This window comes from Bison bison, unplaced genomic scaffold (genome assembly GCF_000754665.1).
Source record: "Bison bison bison isolate TAMUID 2011002044 unplaced genomic scaffold, Bison_UMD1.0 scf7180017864353, whole genome shotgun sequence".
Taxonomy (NCBI): Eukaryota; Metazoa; Chordata; class Mammalia; order Artiodactyla; family Bovidae; genus Bison; species Bison bison.
In genome coordinates, this window is record NW_011494925.1 from 6,322,390 (window position 1) to 6,342,570 (window position 20,181).

General features: G+C 40.0%; 1 protein-coding gene across 1 annotated transcript in view; it reads left to right on the forward strand.

The window, feature by feature from the left end:
• The window catches only part of ATP9B (ATPase, class II, type 9B), a 151,572-nt gene that overhangs the window by 2,834 nt on the left and 128,557 nt on the right, over nucleotides 1-20,181 (forward strand). The window contains exon 2 of the mRNA XM_010855064.1: nucleotides 9,800-9,973. Coding sequence (XP_010853366.1) covers nucleotides 9,800-9,973 — 174 coding nt within the window. The remainder of the gene's footprint in view (nucleotides 1-9,799; nucleotides 9,974-20,181) is intronic.

Here is a 20,181-nt window from a genome sequence, read left to right on the forward strand (position 1 = left end):
CGTGTCCCTGGGTGGGATGTGGGAGTCTCAGGCTGGTGGGGTGGGACAGCACCTCCTAAGGCCACTTGTCAGTCTTGTCTTGCTGGTGGTGGACTCTCAGGGGAGCGAGGGCCTTCCTGGGCTGCCTTTTCTTGCTAGGATGGAGTAGGCTGTGCTGGGCCTGTGTCCTTCTGTTGGGTGGGGTCTCATAAGGTGTCCTCCCATTGTGTTCCTCTGGTTCTGGGTCCCCAGTTCTGGGTCCCCAGTCCTCTCATTGCTGTATTCTCACCACCCTCCAGAGCTCTCCTGGTTGGCTCTTGCTTTATTTCCAGGTTCGTATTGATTGATAGTTGTTTTTAGGGAAGAGAAACAGAGAGAAATGGATTGTGACTTAAAAGTTGTATTCCTGTATTATTTTGTGAAGTTGGTTTTGGTTGTATTTTATCATGGTGACATTTATGTATAGTTTAAAAAGTTAACTGGTGGTGAAAGGCTTATGATAGTCACTGTTGCTCTCTACCAGTCACCTTCTCCCCAGCCTCTCATTCCACTGGCAGTTACTTTGTACTCCTTTAACTATTTCTTGTATTTACAAATCTCCATTATTACAGTGACTGTATTCCTGACTTGTGTCAACATCTGAAATGACTTGACTTCTAATTCAGTTCAGTTCAGTCACTCAGTTGTGTCTGACTCTTTGTGACCCCATGGACTGCAGCGTGCCAGGCTTCCCTGTCCATCACCAACTCCCAGAGTTTGCTCAAACTCATGTCCATCACATTGGTGATGCCATCCAACCATCTCATCCTCTGTCGCCCCCTTCTCTTCCCACCTTCAATCTTTCCCAGCATCAGGGTCTTTTCCAATGAGTCAGTTCTTCACATCAGGTGGCCTTCTAATACCTTCCTTGATTTCATCCCTAGCCAGAACAGAACAAGATGCTCCTGCCAGGCTCATACAGCACTCTGCTTCCCCTCACAGCACAGAGTGCACTTGACTAATTGCTCATCTTCTCATTAGACCTTAAATTCCATGAGTAGAGTGGCAGTGATGGCCAGACTTTACCCTGATTCCTGGCCCCATGAGATGAGTGGGGAAGTGTTTTCTTCTCTTTCCCTTTCTGGAAGACATTTTGTAAAGTTGGTGTTACTTCTTTAAATGTTTGGTAGAATTTTCCAGTGAAACCATCTGGACCTGGAGATTTCTTTTTAGGGTGTTTCAATTTAAAATTCAGTTTTTAAAATAGTTATTGAGCTATTCAAAGGATCTGTTTTATATTTGGTGAATGGTGATAGTTTGTGCTCATGACCAGTTGGTTCATTTTAGCTAAGTTGCTGTATTTATGTGTATAGACTTGTTTGTAGTATTCCCCTATTTTCTTTTTGCTGTTATTTCATTCAGATGTTGGTGGTTTGTGCCTTCACTTTTTTTGTTGTTGTTCGTTCTTGCTAGAGATTTGATCTTTTCAAAGATCCATCTTTTACTTTACTTATGTTTTACTAGTTTTCTTTTTCCAACTTCATTAATTTCTTTGTTTACATTATATTCATTTTTCTCTTCTCATTTCTTAAGGTGAGATCTTGGATTATTAGAGACTTTTCTTCTTTTTTAATGTAAATACTTATTGCTGTAAATTTCCCTCTTGGCACTGACTTACCTGTGTCCAACAAATTTTTGTGTTTTGATTTTCTCTGAGACATCCTCTCTGACCAGTGGATTGTTTAGAAGTGACTTTGGAAAATTTACTGTTATCTGCTAGCATGATTTTTTTTGTGATCAAAGAACACAATTTGTATGATTTCAGTTATTCTAAATTTGGTGCAGTTTGTTTTGTGACTGAGGATATGATCTATATCAGTAGAAATCCTGGGGCTCCTGAAAAGAAAGTACTTTGTGCTGTTGTTGGGTGAAATGTTCTGAAATGCAGTTAGATCCTGTTACTTAATGGTGCTGAGTTCTTCTCTCCTTGCTGGTTTACTGTCTGGTTGCTGAGGGTGGATAGTTGAAGTCTCTTAACTGTAATTATGGATTTGTCTGTTTCTCCTTGTAGTTTTATCAGTTTTTGCTTCACATATTTTGCAGGTCTGTTTTTGGTGCATTCATGTTGGAATTCCTTATATTCTTGATGGACTGACATTTTTATTATTATGAAATTTCCCTGTCTGTCGCTAGTAACTTTTTTGCTCTGATGTTTGCTTTACTGACATTATTATAGCCACTCCTGCTTTTTTTGGATTGATATTTGCCTGGCACATAATTTTCCATCCTTTTACTTTCAACCTGCTTTTAGTAAAGTGAGTTTCTCTTCGTTGATATGTGGTTGGTTATACTTTTTATCCACTCTGCCGTCGTGTGTCCTTAGGCTGATGCATTTAGAACATTTACATTCAGTGTAGTGATTGATCAGTTAGGGCTTACACCTGCCATTTTACTTTCTGTTTTCTGTCTTTTGTTTCTCTCTTTTCTTTTTCCTGCCTTTTTTAACAGTCACTTGAGCATTTTTTAGAATTCCATTTTGATTTACTTGTGGTGTTTTACATGGGTCTCTTTGTATGAACACTGTAGCAGTAGTTCTACATGTTATGTTACACATGCATAACTCATCACCGTGTGCTCCTGTTGATATTTCGTCAATTTGAGTAAAGTGTATAATAAAATAAAAAGTAAAGTGTATACCTTACATCCTTTTATTCCCACCACTGGTAATATAACTATGGGCATACCTTGTTTTATTGTGCTTTGCAGGATTGTGGTTTGTTTTGTTTTGTTTTTTTTACAAATTGAAGGTTTGTGGCAACCCTGCATTGTCAGTTGATGGTTAGCATTTTTAAGCAATAAAGTTTTTTTCAGTTAAGGCATGTACTTTTTTTAATACATAATGCTATTGCACACTTGGTAGACTTCAATACATTGTGAACATAACTTTTGTATGTACCAGAAAACCAAAAAATTTATTTGACTCACTTTATTACCATATTTGCTTTATTCCAGTGGTCTGGAACTGAACCTACAGTATCTCTGAGGTATGCTTGTGTCGTGTAAAATTATATGTAAGTTTTACATATACGAAAGTAGTTATGTATTTCCCTTACATACAATTAGAACTGCTCATCAATGTTAGAAGTTTTGCTTTATCTCTCAAACATAATTTAGAAAACATAAGAGGAGAGGGACACCTTATTATAGTATTTTTGCTACTTCTGTTGTTCTCTTATTTCCTGGTATACCAAAACTATTTTCTTGTTTCTGTTCTAAGAATTCCTTGGCTATACTTTGAGGATGGGTCTGCCGAAAACAAATCTCTTAGTTTTTCTTCATCTGAGGATGTCTTATTTCCCCTTCATTCTGTAAGGATATTTTCATCATATATGCAGTTTCAGGTTGACAGTTCTCTCAGCACTTGAAAAATGTTATGTCACTTCTTTTTGGGTTCCATGATTTCTGATGAGAAATCTGATGTCATTGGAATGATTTCCATTGTTGGTGCAGTATTTCTCACTAATTTCAAGTTTTGTCTTTGGTTTTCAGTAGTTTGATTTTTTTATGGGCCTTAGCACAGATTTGAGTTTATACTGTTTCACTTAGTTTCTTGAATCTTTTGTCAGTTAGAAGTTTTCAGCATTTATTTATTTGAATGCTTATATTTGGACAATCTTTCATCTCTTCTGCTGATACTCTAGTGACATCTTGTGAGAGCTTTTCTTTTAGTCCCACTTGGTCATGAGTTCTGTTCATTTTCTGTTGAGATTGGGTGATTTCTGTTGTTCCATCTTCAAGCTCATTGATTTTTTTCTCTGTCTCCTTCATTCTGCTGCTGAGCCTGTCCATTCAGTTTTTAAGTCTTATTTTTTTTTTAGTTTCAAAATTTCCAGTTGATTCTAATTCATATTAGCTCTTTCTTTGCTTAGTTTTTCTAATTTTTTCTTATGTTTCAAGCATGTTTGTATTGCCCATTGAAACACTTTGATGATGACTGTTTTAAAACTCCTGTTAGATAATTTCAGCATCTGAATCTTTTTCATGTTAGTATCTTTTGAGTCTCTTCTCATTCAGGTTGAGGTTTATTGGGTTTTGGTATGAGTGATTTTGGTTGTATCCTGGACAGTAGTTGGTGTTGTGCTCTAAAGCTGTGGACCTTATTTAATTGAGAAGGAAATGGCAACCCACTCTGGTACTTTTACCTGGAAAATTCCATGGATGGAGGGGCCTGATAAGCTACAGTCCATGGGGTTGCAAAGAGTCGGACACGACTGAGCGACTTCACTTTCTTTCTTTCTGTAGTTCCTTTTGGAGAAGGAAATGGCAACCCACTTCAGTGTTCTTGCCTGGAGAATCACATGGACGGAGGGTCCTGGTGGGCTACAGTCTATGGGGTTGCAAACAGTCGGACACGACTAAGCAACTAACACATACACACACACACACACACACACACACACACACACCTTATTTAAGTCTTCTGTTTTATCAGTCTCTTTTAAAAAGAGACTCATGCTGAGAACAGATGGCTATTGTCTGATTATCTCTAAAATATTAGTGTGTTTCTTGGTAGAGGAAATACAATTTTTTTTTCAGTGTTTTCTCATTGAGTGTCTACACACATTTTTCTGTGAATCTAAAAAGTTTTACAATTATTATGATAATAGATATTTTACTGTTTTCCTTTTCTGTGATGGTCTGTAATTAAAAGCTTTTTTTAAAGTACAGAATGATTCTTAAGATAGCATTTATCAAAGTACCCAGGTCCAGGATTCCTTGGAATCAGAGACATACTCTTATAATACATAGCAGTTCCTTTAAAAGAACTATTTCATGCAAGTTTATAAAATTCTTTATACTTAACCAAAATAGAAATATTTTTCTTAACTTTCTAAACTGACAGTATTAGCATGAAGATAGAGTTGGTGACTGGAATAGCACCTTTTGGGCAGCTGGAGTATGTGTCCTTAGCTTAACTGTCCTGCTTGTCTGTAAATTTCTGGATTGGCATTTACATACATTAAATATTGTACTATTAATTCTGGAGGCTAGTGGTAAAGAATTCGCCTGCCAGTGTAGGAGACAGAAACATGGGTTCAATCCCTGGGTCAGGAATATCCCCTGGAGGAGGAAATGGCAACTCAAGCCAGTATTCTTGTCTAGAAATTCCCAGAGACCTAGGAGCCTGATGGGCTATAGGGGGTTGCAAAGAGTTACATGACTGAAGTGACTTAGCATGTATGCACCATTAACTAATTCAGAAGTTTGTCTCAATATATGTATAGTGTTGGTGTAATTTCTTATTCAAGAAATTGGTGTTCAGTTTTTATAGAACATTCTATAAGAGGAATCATAGGTCAGTAAAGCCTGACTATTGTCCTTGTTGCTTATTTTTGCTCCTGATGTCAAGGCATGCTGCTCCAGCACTGGTCCTTTAATTTTTTTTTGTTTTTTAAAACTATTCCCCTGTTCATCTCCTCTGCTGTTGTAGGAGGAAAGGAGTTCTAATTTCTCACTAGTTCATACAGTTTTGCTGCTTATTAATGACTCATCGCAACACAGTTGAACTTGGAAGCTGTATTTGATGAAGAAAATATACATTTTTTATAGCATTTCATTGCCTTGTTTTTCTGCTTTATTAACATGTAGGCAGAGAGGGAGTGTTTATTTTTCTTAAAGAAGGTTTAAGCAGTAGGCATATTTTAAGTGTTTTTCTCCCTTTAATATCAGTTGACTTCTCAGAAATGTTTCTCATCAAAATGGAAACAATAAGGCTGTTGGACTTAAGATAAAAATGTGAGTTTAAGATAGTTATTGTGCTGACCTACTTTTACTTGGATACATGTAAATTATGTGCCTTCCAGTACTTGAATGTTTTGTTGAAAGTTCCTGGTTTTTTAACCTTTGGCCGCCGTGGAGAGAGCTGTCGTCAGTTCTTAGCATGGTGGACTCTTGGGTTGGGGATCATCCATTCTGTCCTTTGTTCACATTGTTTTTACTCATTTAAAAAAAATATGTTTCCAGAATTATACTTAATTGCTGGAAACGTTGATTTTTCTTGAGTGACAAACCAATTAAGTGTGTATGACACCAGGCAACAAAGACACTTAAGATTCTCTGCTTATCTTGTCTCTGAAAAAATCCATTATTCATCATCTTATTGTTTTTAAATACTGAAGTAAAATTTTCAATACAATAGGAAAATTGCTTTGGAAATGGAATAAATTGCTTGCCAGTTCAAAGGCTCCCTTTCTGAAGTTGAGGTTACTAAACATGATGCTGCTTATATTCATTATCTTTCAGACTCTCATTGTACTGCTTTTCTAGCATTAAACATGATAAGATTGTGACTTTTGCTAAAATGCAGCATAATCACTAAAAGAATTTAATGAAAAAGACTAAAAATCTCATTTTGTATACTATGTTATAATATCTGTAAGTGGTGGTTTGAATTTTAATTGCAATTTGTATAAATATCCATTTTCTGGTTGACTTTTAAAAGAGGTGCTTTTACACAAAAGTAAGAAAAAGGAATTTTTGAGAGGAAAAATATTAATTCTGTTTCAGATTGTGTACTTTTTGCCTAAATCATCTAAAGTGATAGGTGGCTTGCTTTAAGGATATTCCATGGTGGAATTGAGAGTATTTGGAGTTGTTTGTGGATTAGATGAGAGATGAAGACAAGTATCCCTTTGATTAGGGGAGTGAAGTGTTCAAGACGGGTGTCAGTATTGACTGCTGCTTCTCCAGACATTTGCTTTAAGCAGAGGTCTTCTGCCTTCTTGGTTTTAGTAATGATATGGTATTCCATCATGAGTTAAGCAGCTTTAATTGTTGATATGAAGGTTTTTCCATGCGTTTTGGGTGACTAGCATAGCATGGTGATCATCATCTTTGTAGATATATCTTACATATATTTTTAATTTTCATGAGATAATTAGAACCTGTGGTTAAAGTTAAATTACATTATAAAAAAAGAAAAAGGCTTTTGATGCATCTTCACAAATTATTCTCCCAAAAAGTTGTTCACTTTCTTACAGCAATTAAGAGTGCCTGGTTATCCAAGACTGTTGGCTATGCCAGATGTTAAGAATTAATTTTTTTCAGTTATTTTAATTTGCATGTTTTAAGAGTCCTTTTTGAAAACGAAAATCATTCCCAGGCTTAAAACCTTTCATTGCCTTCCTCTGCTCACTGAGCACTTCATTTTCGTTCCCCAGACCATGAGGCTCACTCACTCCAGCCACACTGGCTCTCTCCCCTCCTGCGGTCCTCCAAGCTCCACAGCCCCTTCTCTGCCTTCCTAGACCTTCGTGTGGTTGGCTGCTTTTCATCCAGGTGTCGCTTGTTGAGACTCAGCTTCCTTGATGATCCAGGAAAACCCTTCCTGTCACTTCCAGTCTTATCACTTCCTTAATTGTCTTCCTAGCACTTTTCCCATTCAGTGTCTGTGAGTCCCTGAGCTGTGTATCGCAGGGGCTTTGTTGCCTCTCTGCTTCTGTACCCGCGGGGACACTGCTAGCACGTAGTGGGCACTCGAGTGTGTGTTGAAAGCGTTGGAGTTCCTAATGTGGTGGAACGTGATTTTTTTAGTTGTTTTTTTTTCATTTGTGAATTGTCTTTGCTCATCTGTCGTTTGAGGCATTTGCTTTTTTATCGATTTGGGAGAACTGCCTATATAGCATTGTTTTTCTGTTATACGCTGCATTTATTCCCCCTAGTTGCTTGTTTCTTTTAAGATGTTCTTCTTTGATAATGCAGATTACAGACCTACATTGTACCTGGCCATAGTAAGGACTCAATAAACATCAGCCATCCGTTTCCCTGAGCTTCTAGTCTAGGAGGCCTTCAGGGGTTCTTTCCCCAATATTCTGGCTGTCCAGTTGAGCAGCCCACTCCCCATATTCACTCTCTTGAGTGAATTTGCCCTGTGTGTCAGGGTGCAGACTCTCTCTGTGGCAGCCAGCAGGACGACAAGAGGAAAGGGCCTCATGGTAAGTTCAGGCAAGACCGCGTTGTAGGAATTAGCTTGGCAGGCTGGGGGTGTGAGAGGTGATGAGGGAATATCCATCTCCCAGTGGTTTCTTGGCTGCCAGGGAGCAGGGTGTTATCAACAATAACTATAGAAAAAAATTTTTTTTAATTATACTATTGTTTTATTGACTGTGCTGAAGCCTTTGACTGTGTGGACACAACAAACTGGAAGAATTCTTAAAGAGAAGGGAATACCAGACCACCTTACTTGACTTCTGAGAAACATGTATGCAGGACAAGAAACAACAGTTAGAACCAAACATGCAACAACAGACTGGTTCAAAATTGGAAAAGGAGTACATCAAGGCTATTCATTGTCATCCTGCTTATTTAACTTGTATGCGGAGTACATCATGAGAAACGCTGGGCTGCATGATCACAAGCTGGAATCAAGATTGCTGAGAGAAGTATCAACAACCTCACACAGGCTGATAATACCACTCTAATGGCAGAAAGCAAAGATGAACTAAAGAGCCTCTTGATGAGGGTGAAAGAGGAGAGTGAAAAAGCTGGCTTAAAAGTCAGCATTCAAAAACTAAGATCATGGCATCCAGTCCCATCACTTTATGGCAAATAGTTGGGGAAACAGTAACAGATTTTATTTTCTTGGGCTCCAAAATCACTGTGGATGGTGACTGCAGCCATGAAATGAAAAGACACTCCTTGGAAGAAAAGCTATGACAAACCTAGACAGCATATTAAAAAGCAGAGACATCACTTTGCCAACAAAGGTCCATCTACTGAAAACAATGGTTTTTCCAGTGGTCATGTATGGATCAGAGTGTTGGACTGTAAAGAAGGCTGAGTGCTGAAGAATTGATGCTTTCAAACTGTGGTGTTGGAGATGACTCCTTGAGAGTCCTTGGACAGCAAGGCAATCCAACCAGTCAATCCTGAAGGAAATCAACCCTGAATATTCATTGGAAGGCCTGATGCTGAAATTGAAGCTCCAGTACTTTGGCCACCTGATGCAAATAGCTGACTCTTTGGAAAAGACCCTGATGCTGGAAAAGATTGAGGACAGGAGGAGAAGGGAACAACAGAGGGTGAGATGGTTGGATGGCATCATCAACTCAGTGGACATGAGTTTGAGCAAGCTCCGGGAGATGGTGAAGGGCAGGGAAGCCTGGTGTGCTGCAGTCCATGGGGTCACAAATAATTAGACATAACTTAGTGACTAAACAACAAAAGGCATAGGTAATATGAGTTACAACCTAAGCATTTTTGTTGTTGTTCAGTCACTAAGTCATGTTGATGTTTCTCTCGGAAATCTTGATTCCAGCTTGTGAGTCATCCAGCCTGGCATTTTGCATGATGTCCTCAGCATATAAGTTAAATAAGCAGGGTGACAGTATACAGCCTTGACAGACTCCTTTCCCAGTTTTGAACCAGTCCATTGTTTCATGTCTGGTTCTCACTGTTGCTTCTTATCCTGCATACAGGTTTCTCAGGAGACAGGTAAGGTGGTCTGGTAGTCCCATCTCTTTTCAGAATTTTTCCACAGTTTGTTGTGTTCACACAGTCAAAGGCTTCAGTGTAGTCAATGAAGCAAAAGTAGATTTTTTTTGGAGTTCCCTTGCTTTTCTGTGATCCAGCAGATGTTGGCAATTTGACCTCTGGTTCCTCTGCCTTTTCTATCTAAATCCAGCTTGTACATCTGGATGTTCTTGGTTCATGTAGCTTAATATGAGGAGAAAAGAAAAGTGTAATTAGTAGAACTGGGCCAGCTCTTACCCTGAGTGAAACCCTTACTGTAGACAGGAGACAGCTTGCCCCACCTCAGTGCTCTGATCTTTCCTCTCTCCAGGTACCAGCTGGAGGATGAGTCTGCCCACTTGGATGAAATGCCACTGATGATGTCTGAAGAGGGCTTTGAGAACGACGAAAGTGATTACCACACTTTACCACGAGCTAGGATCACCCGAAGAAAGAGAGGCCTGGAGTGGTTTGTCTGCGGGGGATGGAAGTTCCTCTGTACCAGGTTTGTCTCCCTTCGCTGCCTAACCTCCTGCTCAGCGAGGTTACATTGTTATTTATAAGCTTAGCTTCTCAGCACATTTGTTTCCATGTCAAACTAAAGAAGCCACTCTAAATGACATCCTGGACAGTGTAAATAACCTTAGTCAAAACCAAACAGTGCTAATCCAAAAGGGACAGAAAGCCAAATTCACTTTTCTTGTCAGATGATTTAATGTTTAAACCCTGCAGAAGGAAATGGCAACCTACTCCAGTATTCTTGCCTGGAGGATTCCATGGATAGAGGAGCCTGGCGAGCCCCAGTGCATGGGATCGTGAAATGTTGGACACGACTGAGTGACTAACACTTTAAAAGATGGAGACAGTGACTCTGTAATTAATACATGGTAGAATTGATTTTTGTCACTGTATTGATATTTGTAAATTGATACTTATAAATTGTGTTCCTTTCTTTTCCATCTATAATTTTATACGTACCCCATGGCCTCTGTGGAGGATTGGTTCTAGGACCCCTGAAAAGTGAGAGTGATAATCACTCACAGGTGTCCAATTCTTTTCGACCCTGGTCTGTAGCCCACCAGGCTCCTCTGTTCATGGATTCCTCCAGGGAAGAATACTGGAGTGGATAGCCATTGCCTTCTGCAGGGGATCTTCCTGACCCAGGGATCAAACCCAGGTCTCCTGTGTTGTGTTTACCGTCTGAGCCTCCAGGGAAGCCCTCTAGGAGCCCTGCAGTTACCAATCAATGGATGTGCAAGTCTCTTACATAAAATAGCCTAGTATTTGCACGCAGCTATACACATCTTCCTATATACTTCCTTGTTAGTATTTTTGTTTTTTCAGTTAAACATATGTATTTTTTCAGATTTTTTCTATTATAGGTTACTATAAGGTATTGAATATAGTTCCCTGTGTTGTATTCTTGTTGTTATCTGTTTTATATATAGTAGTATGTATATGTTTATCCCAAACTCCGAATTTACCCCCTTCCTTGCCAACCCCTGCTATCCTCTTTGGTAACCTTAAGTTTGTCTTCTGTATCTGTGATTCTGTTTTGTAAATAAGTCCATTTGCGTCATTGTTCAGCTTTTGCATATATGCACTATCACATGATATTTGTCTTTCTCTGACTGACTTCACTTAATATGATAATCTCTAGGTCCATTCATGTTGCTACAGATGGTATTATTTCATCCTTTTTTATGGCTGAGTAATATTTCATTGTATATATGTCCCACATCTTTATCCATTCCTCTGTCAGTGGACACTTTGGTTGCTTCCATGTCTTTGCTATTGTAAACAGTGCTGCAGTGAACATTGGTGTGCATGTATCTTTCTGAATTAGAGTTTGCTCCGGATACATGCCCAGGAATGAGACTGCTGGATCATATGGTGATGGTAGTTTTTAAGGAACTTCCATACTGTTCTCTCTGAGTGTCTCTGGTGGCTCAGATGGTAAAGAATCTGCTTGCAGTTCCATACTGTTCTCCCTGAGCATCTCCAGCGGCTCAAACAGTGAAGAATCTGTCCACAGTGCAGGATACCTGGGCATGATCCCTGGGTTGGAAAGATCCCCTGGAGAAGGGAATGGCAGTCCACTCCAGTACTCTTGCCTGGAGAATTCCTTGGACAGAGGAACCTGGTGGGCCACAGTCCATGGGGTCGTAGAGTCAGACACGACTGAGCGACTTTCAGTATACTCTTCTCCCTAGTGGATGTACCGATTTACATTCCTACCAGCAGTGTAGGTTCCTTTTTCTCCACACGCCCTCCAGCATTTATTATTTATAGACTTTTTAATGATGGCCCTTCTCACTAGTGTGAGGTACCTGTGGTACCTTTTATAAATCTGTTTTGAACTGGATTGGTCTAAGACAGTTGTGTCAGACCCAGAAGCAGGGTCTAGAGATAGAGGTTGAGCGTTGTTGTAATTATTGTGATAGTGGAAGCCCCTCAACGATGACTCTCCTAAAAGCATCAGTAGGCGTGTGGCATAGGCCTATGACAGGGAAAGGAGGGGTGGGTACCTTGGGGAAAAGGACAGTTTTGGAAAGGAAGGCTTATACTCCTTTTTTTTAGGCGGCAGAAAAAATAAGGGAGGAACAGTGAAATCATGTTGGAGAAGATGACTTTTATCCTTGATTGGGACCATTCGTTCATTTAAGTTAGAAGGTGTCTGGGATACAGATGAGGGCTAAAAACAAGAGAAAGTTGGTCATACTTTGGTAGAGATCATCAGTAATCAACAAAGGAAGATCAATAATCATGCATTTGTATCAAACCTAGCATAATTCTATTACTGTTTGTCCATCAGGGAGAGGCTTGGCCATTACAACACCAGCTGTGGAAGCGAGGCGGTGGTTACGGTGGGAACCGGGTCCAGTGTTGTCGGTTGAGGAGACAGCTGCAGTGGATGGGTTTGGGTGGAACTGTCTGATGGTGTGACATGTGTTCTTCATTAGTGTGGGGTGGAGAAAGGAGTCGGACTTGACCCCATGGTGCCGTCTGAGGTGCACATTCTCACCATGGTTGAAGCCAAGAACTGAGAGTCCCTGTCATGAGAGTTAAGGGGAAAGCTAGGAGTTGAAGAAGAGTCTGACTTGACGAGCCAAAGCCCTTCCTCCCTCTTTGCCCCATGGACTGGGAGAAGTGCTAGGACTGGGCCTTGTGGTCTCCATGCAGTAGGTCCGGATTTGCCATCTGCCAGTAGAGAACACCCCCCAAAGGAATCCTGCAGTGGAAATGAGCGTCTGTTATGCGTGGACGATCCCTGGGTGACAGTGTTTCTGAAGACTGAGGGCGTGGGGGCAGGCACGGACAGACAGGCAGCTGTGAGGATACAGTGTGGCCTCGTGTCTGCAGTGTGGGCTCCACGAAGGAGGCCTGTGCTGTAGAAGTGGCGACTTATCCGTCCCGGTCAGACATTTGCCAGGAATTGTGAGCATTAACAACACTGAGTATACTGTTGAGTTATTTTTGGTCTCTTACAGGGTTTTGTTTTTACCAAATGGAACATAGGCACATTCGGGATTTCATTTGTAGTATTCCTTTTCTTACTGAAGATATATTTGAAAATATAGATGTTAGCAGCAAAAACACCCATGTTTTGGGGAAATTAAAACAGCTGAGTAACATACACTCGACATGTATGTAAAGTCTTTATCTTAAGAAATGGTGATCCAGTGGGCACAGCTGACTGAGCCATCGTGGTGGCTTTACTCATGAGTGTCTCTTTCCATGTGGACCAGAGTGACCTGAGACGTGGCCACATTTAGTGTTCAGGAGACACCTGCTGCACCAGGAAATCGTTACAGAAATTAAAACTACCTTACAGGACAGAGTTTACGGTTAGCAACTTACATTGGTTTTATTTTCTTTATTTCTTACAGATTTCCAGTTTTGAATATTCGTTAACCTTTTTATTTACTAAATACCAGGGATTATAACTTCCCTGGTAGCTCAGATGGTAAAGAATCTACCTGCAATGCAGGAGACCTGGGTTTGATCCCTGGCTTGGGAAGATCCCCTGGAGAAGGAAATGGCTCCCCACTCCAGTATTCTTGCCTGGGGAATTCCATGGATAGAGGAGCCTGGCAGGCTACAGTCCATGGGTTGCAAAGAGTTGGACACAACTGAGTGACTAACACAATGACACGACATTATAAAATTGTGTTACTATAATTATTAGGTGGTGGATCAAAAAGTAGAAGTTGTGTAAAATTAGTTTAATTGCAGTAGAAAATGTTAGTGAATATTGTAGTAAAGGTAGCAAATAATATTAGTGAGCTCTAGATATTTCTGTGTATTTTTACTTGTAGATTCTGTGAATAGTAAGGCTTACTTTAAAATTGTTCTTCTTCAGGGATTAAGTCGGCTTTAATTTCTTCATGGCTTAAGATCTGCCTTCTCATTTTTATTATTTGGCAAAAATTCCAACTCTGACAAATTTGATTCTGAAAATTTTTTCTGTGATCTGTCTTCTAAACGTTTGAGTGTCCTCCACATGAGTTATTGTGATGCACTCAGATATGTAGTTCTGGGGGTGGAAGTGGAGCGGTAATGTCTTTCTCAGGAGATTTACATTTCACTCCCTATCAAAAATCACTTTGTCCCGTGAAAGTGGAGCCCTGAGTAGCATTTCCATATGAAGGGGCCTGTATCAAATGCTGGGATTATTCCTGGATCTCAATGGCCTCTACCCTCTCAGTTAACCTGCAGCATGTTTGGAGTGCAAAAGCATGGGAAAATGCAGGTCTTTCAGGAGGACGTGAGTGCCCGATTGCTTCTGGCTTGGTGACTGAAGATACTTGATGGATGGAATATTTATTTGTTTATTTAGGAAGCTCTAAATATTGGAAGTTACCTAATTATGGTCACTTAAAATTTTAGAAGATGGGATCTTGGTATGTAGATACTTTATTTAATATTGGAGCACTACTTTGATTGTAGAGGCATCTGTGAAAAGTTACTAATCCTAAAGTGTTTTTAAGTAAAAAGGATACTTTGTGCATTACTGAATTTAGTTTCAATTTGCATATAAATGGGAAAGTGTCTTCAGAGTGATGAGTCATTGAGGTAGCCTTCTGGGCCCCTGCCCATGTTCTGGGTGCAGGCTCCTGACTTGTTGCAGGGGCAGCTCTCTGCTGCTCCTTCTCACTCACCAGTATTTACCAGTGTATTTTACTCTTGTTTCTTTGCCTTCAAAAATCGCTCAAGTTTACCTTCTGCCTTAGCTCTACAACTCCCTAAGACTTACATGTACTTTTTGATTACAAGTATGTTCTTTACTTGGTAGCACCTGTCTCTCTCGCTGTCTTCTGTCTGCATAATCCAGTGGCAGTTCTGGTAGCACCCCAGGCTTTTGTCCACTTATTTAATCTTGGCGACACCACTGGACTTCATCAGTTCAGTTCAGTCACTCAGCCGTGTCCGACTCTTTGTGACTCTATGGACTGCAGCACGCCAGGCCTCCCTGTCCATCACCAGCTCCCAGAGTTTACTCAAACTCATGTCCATTGAGTCAGTGATGCCATCCAACCGTCTCAACCTCTGTCATCCCCTTCTCCTCCCACTTTCAATCTTTCCTAGTATCGGAGTCTTTTTAAAAGAATCAGTTCTTCGCATCAGGTGGCCAAAATATTGGAGTTTCAGCATCAGTCCTTCCAATGAATATTCAGGACTGATTTCCTCTAGGATGGACTGGTTGGATCTCCTTGCAGTCCAAGGGACTCTCAAGAGTCTTCTCCAACACCACAGTTCAAAAGCATCAATTCTTTGGCGCTCAGCTTTCTTTATAGCCCAACTATCACATCCATACATGACTATTTGAAAAACCATAGCCTTGACTAGATGGATCTTTGTTGGCAAAGTAATGTCTCTGCTTTTTAATATGCTGTCTAGGTTGGTCATAACTTTTCTTCCAAGGAGTAGGCCTCTTTTCATTTCATGGCTGCAGTCACCATTTGCAGTGATTTTGGACCCCAAATATAAAGTCTCTCACTGTTTCCACTGTTACATATATTTGTCATGAAGTGATGGGACCAGATGCCATGATCTTCGTTTTCTGAATGTTGGGCTTTAAGCCAACTTTTTCACTCTCCTCTTTCACTTTCAAGAGGCTCTTTAGTTCTTCGCTCTCTGCCATAAGAGTGGTGTCATCTGCATATCTGAGGTTATTAATATTTCTCCTGGCAGTCTTGATTCCAGCTTGTGCTTCTTCCAGCCCAGCGTTTCTCATGATGTACTCTGCATATAAATTAAATAAGCAGGATGACAGTATATAGCCTTGACGTACTCCTTGCCCTATTTGGAACCAGTCTGTTGTTCCATGTCCAGTTCTAACTGTTGCTTCCTGACCTGCATACAGGTTTCTCAACAGGCAGGTCAGGTGGTCTAGTATTCCGATCTCTTTAAGAATTTTCCACAGTTTGTGGTGATCCACACAGTCAAAGGCTTTGGCATAGTCAGTAAAGCAGAAATAGATGTTTTTCTGGAACTCTCTTGCTTTTTCCATGATCCAACGGATGTTGGCAATTTGATCTCTGGTTCCTCTGCCTTTTCTAAAACCAGCTTAAACATCTGGAAGTTCATGGTTCATGTATTGCTGAAGCCTGGCTTGGAGACTTTTGAGCATCACTTTACTAGCGTGTGAGATGAGTGCAACTGAGTAGTAGTTTGAACATTCTTTGGGACTGCCATTCTCTGGGATTGGAATGAAAACTGACCTTTTCCAGTCCTGTGGCTACTACTGAGTTTTCCAAATTTGCTGGCATATTGAGTGCAGCACTTTCACAGCATCATCTTTCAGGATTTGAAATAGCTCAACTGGAATTTATCACCTCCACTAGCTTTGTTCTTAGTGATGCTTTCTAAGGCCAACTTGATTTCATATTCCTAGATGTCTGGCTCTAGGTGAGTGATCATACCATCGTGATTATCTGGGTCATGAGGATCTTTTTTGTATAGTTCTTCTGTGTATTCTTGCCACCTCTTCTTAATATCTTCTGCTTGTGTTAGGTCCATACCATTTCTGTCCTTTATTGAGCCCATATTTGCATGAAATGTTCCCTTGGTATCTCTGATTTTCTTGAAGAGATCTCTAGTCTTTCCCATTCTGTTGTTTTCCTCAATTTCTTTTCATTGATCACTAAAGAAGGCTTTCTTATCTCTCCTCGCTTTTCTTTGGAACTCTGCATTCAAATGGGTATATTGGTCCTTTTCTCCTTTGCTTTTTGCTTCTCTTCTTTTCACGGTATTTGTAAGGCCTCCTCAGACAGCCATTTTGCTTTTTTTGCATTTCTTTTTCTTGGGAATGGTCTTGATCCCTATCTCCGGTACAGTGTCATGAACCTCCGTCCATAGTTCATCAGGCACTCGGTCTGTCAGATCTAATCCCTTGAATTTATTTCTCACTTCCACTGTATAATCGTAAGGGATTTGATTTAGGTCATACCTGAATGATCTAGTAGTTTTCCCTACTTTCTTCAATTTGAGTCTGAATTTGGCAATAAGGAGTTCATGATCTGAGCCACAGTCAGCTCCCAGTCTTGTTTTTACTGACTGTATAGAGCTTTTCTATCTTTGGCTGCAGAGAATATAATTAGTCTGATTTTGGTATTGACCATCTGGTGATGTCCATGTGTAGAGTCTTCTCTAGTGTTGTTGGAAGAGAGTGTTTCCTATGAACAGTGTGTTCTCTTGTAAAACTTTATTAGTCTTTACCCTGCTTCATTTTGTACTCCAAGGCCAAATTTGCCTGTTACTCCAGGTGTTTCTTGACTTCCTACTTTTGCATTTCAGTCTCCTATAATGAAAAGGACATCTTTTTGGGGTGTTAGTTCTAGAAGGTCTTGTAGGTCTTCATAGAACTGTTCAGCTTCAGCTTCTTGAGCATTACTGCTCAGGGCATAGACTTGGGATTACTGTGATATTGAATGGTTTGCCTTGGAAACGAACAGAGATCACTCTGTTGCTTTTGAGATTGCACCCAAGTACTGCATTTCAGGCTCTTTGGTTGACTATGATGGCCACTCCATTTCTTCTAAGGGATTCTTGCCCACAGTAGTAGATATAATGTTAAATTCACCCATTCCCATCCATGTTAGTTTGCTGATTCCTAATATGTTGATGTTCACTCTTGCCATCTCCTTTTTGACATCTCTTGGACTTTATAACGACTCCCTAACCACCACTTTTTCACTATTAGTAGCAGAGTGTTATGAATAATTTAGTTATATTTTGGAAGTCTAGGATCCTTAGTTTTTTCTATACAGGATTATTGAGAAAAAATAAACTGTTGAATATGTGTTTTTAGCCTTTGGTGTTTAATTTAGAGTTTATAGGGCACGACAGTTTGGGAGTTACTGGGATGTTAATTTCATGCGCTGCTGATAGTGATGTCGATACTGAGGATTTTATTCTAGTAGATGTTTATAGTGTCATGTGACGAAGACAGTGGTTTTACACTTAAGAGCCTTTTACCGGTAGACCATGTTGATACTAACATAAACTCTGGAAAATCCACATTTTTTCAGTTTTATATTTATTTTTTCAAACACTGAGCTTGGCTATCCTTTGTTCATCTTAAGACTTGTCTGACTTTTTGCACATTAAGCCATTAGATTAGATAGTTATGTGTTTCAGAAGAAAAAATTCATATCTGAATGCATTCCTGGAGGGTTTCTCCTGTATCTGAAGTGTACACCGCCGAGGACCATTGTCCCAGCTGCCATGCTGCCCGCAGCATGTTCTGTGTCCACCAGCCCTGCTCCACGGCTTCCCTGGGATGCTGGGAATATGCTTGATCTTTGGTGATCAATATGCTAGTCACTGGACAGGTGGCTGTTGAATCCTTGAAATGTGGATAGTGTGACTGAGGAACTGGACCTTTTGTTTTACTAAGTAGTAAGTAATTCACACTAAAATAGCCACATGTGGAGAATGGATGCTTTATTAGACAGTAAGTTTTTGTGACAGTGTTGTAAGGTTGGATAAGATGGTTGGATGGCATTACTGACTTGATGGACATGAATTTGAGCTAGCTCCAGGAGTTGGTGATGGACAGGGAAGCCTGACATGCTGTAGTCCACAGGGTCACGAAGAGTCGGACACGACTGAGCGAATGAACTATAAGGTAGGAGAGCTAAAAACAGAAGGCTAAAAACACATATTCAGTAGTTTATTTTTTTCTCTATAACTCTGTATAAAAAAAAACTAAGGTTCCTAGACTTCCAACATGTAAGTAAGTTATTCATAACACTCTGCTACTAATAGTGAAAAAGTAGGGGTTGGGGAAGCTCTATGAAGTCACCTGTGACATCACAAGGTCCACATGAGCTCCTGGCACAAGGCCCATCTCTCTCAGGGAAGCACTGAGCTCTGTGCCTCCTTCCAGACCTAAGGTTTTCTGAGCACAGCCAGGAACCTGGTGGATATTCAGGAGGAATAAACTCATCGCAATTTAAACACCTAGCGTATTCCCTCATACAGCACATCTAAGTGTTCTGTGTTTGATAGTGATTTTTTTTTCTCTTTTAAATGTGGTATGCTTCATGAATCTGCATGTTGTCCTTGCTCAGGGGCCATGCTGACCTTTTCTGTATGTTTCCAGTTTTAGCATGTGTGCTGCTGAAGCGAGCACTGTAAAGTGATTAAAGAATCACCTCAGAATGATTGGAGTAGAGGGAGGACCTGCAGTGAATTGGACCTGAGTCCAGTTGTGTCACCCTCATTTCACTGTCCCGCCTTCTAAGACTGGCATTGTCATGTTAACTTGGTCAGAGTGAAGTTGGGCGTGTCTGCCTCCTCCTGGTTGGTGGGTCTGTTGTTCTAGCCTTGGCTTCAACTTCCCTTCCTAAATAAACCATTGAGAGTCTTTCTCTACATTTTGGAAATTTTAAACTGAATTGTTAATACTGCAGTTTAAATTCATGATTATTTTATGCTTAATAAAGATGAATTTGATACCTTTTCATCATTTTCTGAAGTATTTTAAGAAAAGTTCTCCCACTAGAAGGTTTATATGCTCTACTCAAGTATAATGGTTGAGTAGACGAGGGGGACGTCCCAGGAAGGGGACGAGTTTGTATCCCTGGAGCCCTGGCACTATTGGAGCAACAAGGGTAGATTTAGCATTAAAATCTGTACCTCATAGGTGAAGGTAACTATATGAAAATATAGTCAAGCTTTTATTACCATTTGAATAGTCCATTAAATGTTGGTATCCTTTCAGAATATTGCATTGAGTCATAAGTCTTAATTTTATATTAATGGTACTAGAAAAGTCATCTTTTAAAGGAGGAAAAAAGTGACTACCTAAGACAAAACGAGGATGGTCACGTTTTAATCAATTGACGTCTAAGAGCCTTTGTCAGAATCACCGAGTGGTGTATTGAGAATTACGAGTAACATATGGTGACTCTTCTCAGTATATGCAGCATTGACTGCTTCAGAATGTTAGTGGTTTTATTTTGCCAGTGAGAGGGTCTAAACAGGGAAGGCAATCTCCCTGAGGTTCCAGGAGTCATCACACACTTGTATAAGCTCTTTCAGTACTTTTATGTCAAATTTAAATTAATGTAGCTGACCCGTTTTAAGAAAGTCCTTACTATTTAACAGTAAATAAGCCATTGGTGTCTGGTAAATACAGAAACAATATTGGCTCTAGATATTTAGAATTAATTGTAAAACATTTAGAAAAGCATACACAACACA